The 10,430-nt window shown below is 28.1% G+C and overlaps 1 protein-coding gene across 1 annotated transcript; it reads right to left on the bottom strand.

The window, feature by feature from the left end:
* Positions 1–8,105: 8,105 nt before the first annotated feature.
* Positions 8,106–9,716, bottom strand: LOC104648816 (uncharacterized). Its single transcript, XM_010326708.4, has 2 exons — positions 9,114–9,716; positions 8,106–9,004 (listed from the first exon to the last, which is right to left on the bottom strand). The coding sequence occupies exons 1-2, from the start codon at positions 9,503–9,505 to the stop codon at positions 8,449–8,451; spliced, it is 948 nt and encodes a 315-aa protein (XP_010325010.2). The 5' UTR covers positions 9,506–9,716; the 3' UTR covers positions 8,106–8,448.
* Between the last annotated feature and the right edge of the window lie 714 nt (positions 9,717–10,430).

The following is a 10,430-nucleotide window of genomic DNA, read 5'->3' as shown; positions in this document are numbered from 1 at the left end:
AAGTAGCAATGAACCTATGATAGTTATTAGGCAATGTCCAACTGCAGTGGCGGCATAATTAGAATTTGGCAAAGCATGGGCAAATATTTCTTTTTTTCCACTTATGTTATGGTTATATCAATTAATTTCGAAAAATATTATATATCATGGTAAACTAACATTTGTTAAAGGAAAAATTGTATAAAACAATAAATTATTAATTCAAATTAAATGCCATAATTTCTTTTATTTATAATTTACAATAAATATTTCATGTTTTTTGTCATCGCATTTGTATATCAAAATATCCAAATGCAGGACTCATTTGTACACTGAAATATACAAATAGATCTAAATACAATTTTTTTTGGGAAAATTTCATATATGGCAAACGGATTTTATGAAATTACATTCCATTGGTATAGTTTATATTAGAGCCGTCAATATGGGCTAAGTCCGTTGGGCTAGCCTAGCCTAACCCGAGATTTAATAGGGTTGGGCTAAGATTTTTGGAGCCTATTTAAGAAAAGGGCTTTTTAGCCTGGCCTGAATAAGCCTGTTGATTTGATGGGCTTGAAAAATATAGGTAGGGTCGGCCCGTGGGCCAATAATAATTAATTAAAAAATATAATATAATATTAAAATTTAAAATTAAAGAGGGTCCAAATTCAAAATAATTAGATTAATATTTTTATTTATATATTTATACTTTTACTTGAAAAAAAAAACTTAATAAATAGAGATAATTTCAGAGACCCCCCTCAGGCTTCGCCCTATAACACTCACCTTCCTTGTGGATTACGATATAACGTTTACCTCCCTTATTATCATTTTCTTATAACCATTCTTTAAACTTATTTACATAAATATAAATTAATTTAGATTTGACAAATTTACCCTTATATATGAATGTTTAGATCTAATTTTCAATGATTTATCTTATTCGTTGAATCATGTTTCTTCTTCGCTTGTGTAAATGTTTAACTAGAACAAAAACTTATCGTTATTAACGAATTTCTTTCTTGGGAAGTTTAATTTTGTCTTCTATTTGAAGAAACTGTTGCCGAAAAATGATGGGTTATTGTGGGGAAAAAATTTACGTGAATTGATAAAGGTAAAATATAGATAAAGAGATAATATGTGGTGAAAATGTGGATTAACTTAGTTGAAGACTTTGATCTTGGTTGGATTAAAAACAAGTCTTTGTGTTAAATTATTTTTAAAGTATTTGTTAAATGAGTTATTTTTATATAATATTTATTAATAAGAAGAAATTTATATTAAAAAGAGTAAAATTGTCAAATCTATATTAATTTATATTTATTTTAAATAGGTTTAAAGAATGGTTACAAGTAAATGAAAATAAGGGAGGTAGACGTAATATCGTAAACCAAAGGGGAGGTGAGCGTTATAGAGCGAAACATGGAGGTCTCTAAAATTATCCCTAATAAATATTATAAAAGTAATTTTATTTTGATTTGATTAACAAGTACTAACATTAACATTATGTAATATTGTTTTGTCGATATTTATGATAATATTTTAAATTATAATTTAAAATTTAATAATTATAAAAATATATAAATTTTTTTAAAAAGTGTGCTGGACTATCAAGCCTGTAGCCCACGTACTTGTGGGTTGGGCCGACCATTTTCTGGTCCACGCCAAAAATGGACTAGCCCCGGCCTGACCCGTAAAATGTCAAAACTTGTATGGGTTAGCCCGGATGGGGTGGGCTAGCCCATATTGACAGCTCTAGTTTATATAATTACATTTCATGGATGTAGTTTAGTTTGTTAGGTGACTTTAAATTTGTATAAAGCGTTTTTTTTTATTAAATTTATACAAAAAAATTATTTTTTCAATAAATTATAACAATAACACAAAAGACGGTAACAACAAATTCACATAATCCCATGATTTAAGCAAAACATTCAAAATCAAATATTTTCCCCAAAAAAAGAACTCTAAAGCTATGAAAAGACAATAGTAAAATAAAATATTTTCTCAAATTTTTACAAAATATATATATATATATATATATATATATATATATATTGTATAGATTTGAAAAATTGTATATAATTTTTATACAATATTTGTGTGTAATTGATTTTGTGTTTTAACTGTATATGACCATCATAATATGTATTATTTTAATTATTTTGATAATTTTTTTGTATACAATATTTTATTATGTTACTATTTTTTCTTTTGTATACATTAAGGAATTTGTATAATGTACAATAATTTTGGTATATACATTATAGTTACATATGTGCATCTGTAATTTCATTTTTTTTAAAAAAAATATTAATGATTAAACTAATCGTATAATATTCATTTGCTAATTATATCTATAATAAGCTTGAAATATGTTTGTATATTTGAGTGTGTAACATTTATATATACAATATTTTATTATGTTCATAATTTTTTGTATATATCGACGAATTTGTATAATGTTTTATAATTTTGTATATGTATAACAGAGTGATTTTAATAAATTTATTTTATATAAAATTAATTTTATACAAATAGCTATTGACTCGTAAAACTTGTATATGTTACCTTAATATACAACCCACTATATACCTAACTTTAGTAATTGGTATACAACTAATAGAATATACAATTAAGAACCATCTCATAATACTTTGTATATATTACCTTAATATACAATCCACTATATACAAAACTTTGTAATTTGTATATAAATTACACTACCTAATGATCCCGACATTCTTCAGATTTGTCCAGTTCTGATGAGGCAGATTCAATCTCCTCTGAATCAATGTTATAGCTTTTCTCTTACTTCCACCTTCAACAATCTTAATGCCGCTAGATTTCGCATTGTTGATGACTTTATAAATTGCCACTGGATCATTTTTTTCCATGGATCTCAATTCTTCAATAAATTGTTCAACTTGAACTTGTTTATGTTTTGCCATAAACCGTACATTGACCCCAAAATTTTGAGTTAACCTAATTGAAACGAAGGTGGATTATCAACAACATTAACATGAAATGACATACCTCTCGTGATCCTAATAGATGGAGAGGAATCATCCATTCTGATTTTGAAAGACTTGTAATCTGATAAGTAATAAAGATTTTTTTAAAAAAATGGAAAAAACTAATAATCATACTACATATACAATTATTAAAGAAGGAATCAAGAAAAAAAATATTGAAAGCCATGAATTTGGCGGCTACCTGCGAAAAGTGGAAGAACATCAGAGGGAGAAGGTCAAAATTTTTCCAATCGAAATTCAAATTAGAAGGGAAGAGTAATTTTAAAAGAAAGATATGGAATGAGAATGAGAGAGATAAATTTGATTTTGAATAAAATTATATAAAAATCTTTGGAAGACTATTTTTATCCTGTATACAAAATAGGTAGTGGGACTCATTAATTATGGCAAAAAAATTGAAACTGTATTTACTAACTGTAAATAAATTTAAACTATACCCTTAAACTAATTAAATAGGAATGTTTGTCATCCCATGTTATTTTCCCTGTTTTTGTATGTATATGTATACCGAAATATACAGATCAAGACATAGCAACTTTATGTTTGCTATGAAGCGCAATTATATAAACTATAGATATAAAATACAAATATGATTCTTATATTTGTTAAACCTAAAATTTACTCTTTTTTAAATTATTTTCCGTTAAAAAATAAGTGCAGTCCGATGTAGATACTAATGTCATACCAGTTGTTATTGGGCTGAAAAGAGTTATTGGGTCGAAAACGAGCAATAGAGCCGAGTTAATTTGGGGTATGGATTGAGTAGCGAGTATGAAACAGTTCCATCAAAAAAGATAGTGATATGTAATTTAAGAATGAAAAAATTGTTAAGAAAAATGTCTAATTCTCTCGTCCCCTCTTTGAATTTATATTTCTCATCTCCCTTCTAGTAATAATCTATAACAATTATCTTGATTAATTTCATTTTCCGTTATAACTTCAAATTTATCTTCAAATATACATGTTTGACTGGGTAGCTGGTCATAGTGCCCCTTGGGTTCTTGTTGCCCGACGTCAAGTCTTGGTGACAACATTTTGTATGTTTTTTTTCCCAGGAAAAACTACTTTATAAATTTTAAGTCCACATAATTTTATTTAGGAGTGTTAAAATGAGTTTAAATATGGATAATTTGTTCAATTTGTTTTGAATTTTATGAGTTGAGTTTATGATAATTTGATGAAGATATTTCATAAATAGCAAAATGATTGAAGTTAATAAGTGTTCTTAGCTATAGTTTGCTTAATTACGTTCCATAGTTATAACTTTGATTATTAAAAATATTTTCGTTTGTGTATTTCGCTTGTTAAAGATACAAATAATATAAGTATATACAAATTTTATATTAATATATTTAGAAAATTTTCAAAGCTTATACAACTCAAAAGTATCAACAAATCATGTACAAATAAGATAATTATATATATGTTTTGAATTTATAGAGTTGTGAATTTTCCATAATTTATATAAATCAAATGAATCAACAAATTGTGTACAAAATAGGTAGGGTAAGCATATAAAATTTTTAATTTATACAATTATGAATTAATTATGCAAATTTTGAATTTATACAATTATAAACCGAATTATAGTCCCTTATACAAAATCGTACATGACCCACGTAAATATAGCTATATGTTTGTGGCGAAAAGTAATTTCTTTAAACTATAGTTATGTTAAATACTTTAATTAACTTGTATATGTTTGTTAGTCACGTAATTTTTCCTAATATGAATTAGGTTCAATCTCAACTTATTCAAGTCTTAGCTCATTTTTAACGAATCTTCAATTAACACAATTTAATTCCGATCTCAACTCCTTATAAGACTCTTTATTTGCATTAATGTAATATATGTACTCAAATTGAAGGTATAAATCACTATCTATTCTATATCTTTTAGAATTTATTTATCGGACAAGGGCCTAAAAGACCCTTAAAGTATTGAAAATGGTATAAAATCACCCTTCATCCACCTATTGGCTCCAAAATGCCCTTTTCATCCACCTATTAACTCCAAAATACCCTTGTCATCCACCTTTGGGTTCAAAATTGACCATTTTTTAATTGTTTCAAAATTAAACTCTTTAAATATTTTTTTAAATGCTGGGCATTCAACTATTAATTATAATTTTAATTTAGTAATATAATTTATAAACCAATCCACTACCCACTCACTACTAACTAAACCTCACTCAATTAATAATTCAATTATAATATCAAAATCGTCATAAACACTACTAAAACACAATGAAATTATAGATTACTCAAAATGACATTCAAAATTATTCAAGTCCGAATCGAAGCCCCAATTAAATTTAGGTTGAGCCGCTTATTTAGGAGGACACTTTCTTTCAAAATTGAATTAGAAATTTATAATTAAAGGTAAAGAAATAATACATCCCGAATTAATTCATTCACTTTTTTAAATATAATTTTATAAATATTTATGATTAATTTTAATACCTTTAATATATTATTTTGAAAAAAAGTTACCTATGAAGTAACATCACATAATTGAGACGTAAGAATAATTAAGATGAACATAGTCAGACTTTAAAGTTTATTGGTGATTTTTATGTAGCCACTTGAATGTATGATAATTTACTTCTATATTTTTTAAAAACATTCAATTGGCAGTAGCTTGCATTAATAATGTGACGGGTTCATTGATTTAGAGGGATTTAATTAGCAATGGGTGGGTAGTGGATTGATTTATAAATTACACTAATAAGTTAAATTATAACAATTAGTTGAGCACCACGTATTTTAAAAAATATTTAAATAGTTTAAATATAAAACCGTTAAATATGTGGTCAATTTTGAACCAAAAGGTGGATGACAAGGGTATTTTGGACCCAATAGGTGGATGGGAAGGGCATTTTAGAGCCAATAGGTGGGTGAAGGGTAATTTTGTACCATTTCCAATACTTTGAGGGTATTTTAGGCCCTTTTCCGTTTATTTATCCACTTATAACTTCTTATTCTTGTTATTTCATTGAATTGAAGTTCAAATTGTGGTTGTAAAAATAAAATAATAATATGTTAAAATTATTAAGATTAAGCCGATCAAATTGGACAGGTCATAACTTATTACACAATCCATTTTTAGTTCATTTGAGCCCAAAATAAATATAAACGGATTATGATGCAACCTAATTTCTACTTTCAATCCATTTTATCATCACTAATTTAAACCAAAACCACTCATTTGACACCGATAATTTTATTTATTCTTTACATTTATTTATTCTTTAGTCCTCACTCCCACCTTCACTGCTTTTTAGTTAAATCCCTCCTCCAAAAGCCCTAAACTCCAACACTTATTCTTCACTTCCTTTTTAACCCTTGATTAAAACAAGATATATTTTCCTCATTCTAATTTCTAAACTCTTTTTTGTTCGTACTTTTGTTATCATAATCATTTAGTTTTTAAAGAATAACAATGTAGAACTTTGTCACTAACATAATAAAATTAGTGATGCTCGCATTAAGCCCAAATTTTAAATTCACCTTTCAATTAGAAACATATAAAATTAAAGGCATAATACATATATTAGATCCTAAATTTGGCTTCAAATTTAACTTTGACCTTCAACTTTCATAATGCACAAACAATCACTTTAACTATGCAACTTTTAAATAAATAAACACATGGGTCCTACATGGCACAATACACGTAAGACACCACATAAGACAAAAAATGACACGTAGGATGACATGTAGGACATGTGTGTCTATTTGTTCAACTTTATACAAGTTTAAGTGTCTACTTGTGCACACCCAAAGTTGAAGGACATAAATGTGATTCGAACCCAAATTAAAGGGTGTATTTATGTATCATGCCAAAATTATTATAAATCTATTGTGTTATATGGATGATCCATTAGAGTTATCCAACAATTAATTGGATTCATGTATTAGTGTTTCCAATGTGATAAGATTCCAAGGTGATATGAACCTTGATGATAACAAAGTATAATTCCAAGGTGACCTTTGACCATGATATCTTAACACTATAAATAGAGATATCATTCACCATTGTATACACTTGAATAAGAAGAAAATTTCTCTTCTTCTATCTACTTCTCTTGTTTTCTTCTCTTTATGATTATATTCTTATGAGCTTGATTTTATAACAATATTTATAATAACTAATATTTAACCTTTATATGCACCATAAAATTTCCAACGAAATTATTCACTTAAAATAACTCCACCCATGTGTCCGATCCAATAATATTATCTGTTCAAAGAATGGAAAGAAGGGCTAAAAAGAACAAAAAAGAAAAGCAAATCAAAAAATTTTGTTTGGTCGTTGACACTCGACCACCTTATTGAATGAAAGAAATGTACTCTATAGTTTATATATTTAATGTGTACCTCAATCTCGCATTCCGAATATGCTCACCTGGTACTAATTTAATATATAATCGATAATGTGGAGTATAATAAATATAGGAAAAAGAATACATCAATGTATTATTCTATCATATACCAGTGTTTTATTTTCATTTTTAATGCGTTAAAAAAAATGTCATTTTCATGTATATATACAGTTTTTTAGTTTTCATTTTCTACGTTATATGTTTAAAATAATATTATTTAAAAAATATGGTCGATACATTTTACATATATTTAATTTAAGACCACATTTAAAAGTGTTTTTTTAAAAACTTTTTTAAACTTCATATCAAATTGAAACAAGTTAAACCTAAATAAACAAATTGAAACAGTTTCATGCCAAGTCATACTCAGACAAACAAATTGAAATGATCCACCCAAATTATGAGTTAGACTAAAGTTTTGAGCGTAGTCCAAGTTTTTCTTTAACGGATAGTTTTTTTATGTCTTCTAAATAATTTAGGCTGTTAATGATTATAATTTATAGCAGTTATTATATAATGTCCACCTATATAATAAAATTCAAAAGTTTGAATCTCAGGAGAGACAAGTTGATGGTCATGTTAACCTTTGATAATGTTTGCCTAAGCTAGTAGTGTAAGTTTGATAAGTTAAAAGTTGAAGTATGTTTTGGGATAAATTAAGTTTGTGTTGGTATGGCCTACATAATAGTTGCAGTAGAAAAATAAAATAGTATGAAAAACGACATGGGAACTGATATCATTGTTGGAAGAAAAGGAAATGACAGGATGAACAAAACAAATACATGAAAAAGAAATGAGAAAATAAACAATAATAAAGAAGAAAGTAAGCAGTGATGTTCTTATAGCTTATCACTCATTGTTGTTGTTTGTTACGTCTGTTTTCATCGCCATCAATATTAGTATCATTTCCTTGAGTACAACTATTCTCAACTGTTCCCTTGTGATCTTTTCTTGAGACTACACTTGTGCATCACTTCTCTTTGCGGCTCATAATATCCCATTGCAGACATTGATTGACTTACTTATTTCTTTCCATACTTACTTGTTATCTCAGGTTTCGTCTTCCTTTATTTTGAATGTTTGAAAATCAATTTTCTGACCTGTGAGTTTTTCTAAGCAAGAAACAAGAGCAGCTTCTCTAGTTGAAGCCAATCTTCTTTCATGGGCTCTAGCAGCTTCTTCATTTTGGAGTTTTTCTAATTCTTTCTCTCTCCATAATTCTTCTCTTTCTTTTCTTTCTTGATCTAATCTCTCCATTGTTTCCATCAAACTTCTTTGTAGATCTTCTTGGTGGTTCGCCAGTTTCTTCACTAATGACTTGAAAAATCTTCCCCATTCATCTTTCCCTCTCTTCCTTTTATGAAATTTACCCATAGTATTATCCATTTTGTTAACCATGGCTTCATTGAGAGCCAATTCAGGAAAAGTGACATTGTGGTTGGTTGGCAAATTATCAGCAGATTCAGATGCAATTCCACGAATACAAATAGCTTCTAACTCTCCGAATACTACTCTACGTTTATTAGTTTCTTCTAAACTATACAATTCCTCATCTTCTTCTTGTTTGTTTTTCTCAATTGCATTTCCATTTGAATATTCTCCTTTCCTACATAAATCAAAAATAATAATAATAATAAAATATTAATATTTATATTAATTAATAGGGTAGGGTGTACGGGAGAGATTTACATGTGATTGAGTGCAGAAAAGATTACCAAACAGGTTGTTTCATAGCAGAATCTTCTTGGTTTTGCCAAACAGCTACACAAGTTTGTCGAGGCTGTGTACAGTATCGCTCACTCCCACGAATCAAAGCATCTTCTTGTCCTCCTCTTATTTCACTTGCAGGAAAAGCCACTAACTCCGCCGTCTGAGACTGATCTACTCTTATTTCTTCTGACATAGATCTGTAATGAGCATGTTGATAAGGGAAAAAATGTTGAGTAATCGGTAAACTGTGGATTTGTTGGAGAATAGGATGAGACGTCGGAGGGAAGTGATAGTTTGGGTAAAATGGGGAAGAAGTGGAAGCATTATTTTCCACCATGAATCTAGGCTCATCTTCACACTCTTGATGGATCCCACCCATTTCATAATCTGATTGCATAGCTTCGTTTCAGATCTAGAAATACTACAACATATCAATCAATACTTTCTTTTTCAAAGGAAACCCTAATGAGAAGGAAAGGAGGTTTTTTTTTGGCGGAGGAGTTTGAAAGATGGGCAAAAACTGTTTTAGAGAGAAAAGAAAAATGAATTGTATGTTCTACTTAGCAAGCAGGAAGTGCGGCTAAAGAGAGTTATGGGCCGGGTTACTCGCTTTTATATTATCCATGACCCGTACTATTTATACTTTTTTTTTTTGGGTATTTATTTATACTTCTAAATTTCTTAATTCTCATCATTTTGTAATGATTTAAAATCAATACTAAACAATAATAGCAGCGCCTCACGGACTAAAAACATTTGTGATCACTTTGTTTCTAACGGTAGAATTATTTTGCCAACCACAATGTCATTAATGTTACTAAATTATATATAGGTTTTTTTTTTTTTCAAATAAAAAGATTGTTACTTTGAAAAAATATGAATGCCCCAAATTCCAACAAACATTTTCTTTTTCTATTTTACTTATTTACCATATTTTTAGTTAACATCAGCCAACAATAGAACACTATATCATGTACATGATTACACCAATTGCCTTGAGATTTCCTTCATTAACTCTAACCTTCATATATATATCCGAATCTGAAACCTTTGATTAAGAATGAAGGACTACTATATTATTCCATCATACAACCTTTATTGGTAGCTTCATATCATTAATTAGATAGAAGTAGCGTCAACTAGCATTCGATCAAACATATATATGTTTTCATCGTTACACCTTTCAACTTTGAATTTATACAAACACATATTTAAATTTGTACAAAATTAAATAAAAAGACATATATCCAATATAACATCGTACACATGTTAATGTATGTTTCATAACATGTTGCTTTAAATGCATTACGTAGGACGCATGT

The sequence above is a fragment of the Solanum lycopersicum genome, chromosome 8 (genome assembly GCF_036512215.1).
Source record: "Solanum lycopersicum chromosome 8, SLM_r2.1".
NCBI lineage: Eukaryota > Viridiplantae > Streptophyta > Magnoliopsida > Solanales > Solanaceae > Solanum > Solanum lycopersicum.
The sequence above is the reverse complement of the archived record's forward strand: the minus strand, read 5'-3'. Positions and strand labels throughout refer to the sequence as shown.

Coding starts and splice junctions, on each gene's coding strand:
- LOC104648816 (XM_010326708.4), bottom strand. CDS start 9,505: ATGCAATCAGATTATGAAATGGGTGGGATCCATCAAGAGTGTGAAGAT. Junction 9,005..9,113: donor GCTATGAAACAACCTGTTTG/GTAATCTTTTCT, acceptor TGATTTATGTAG/GAAAGGAGAATATTCAAATG.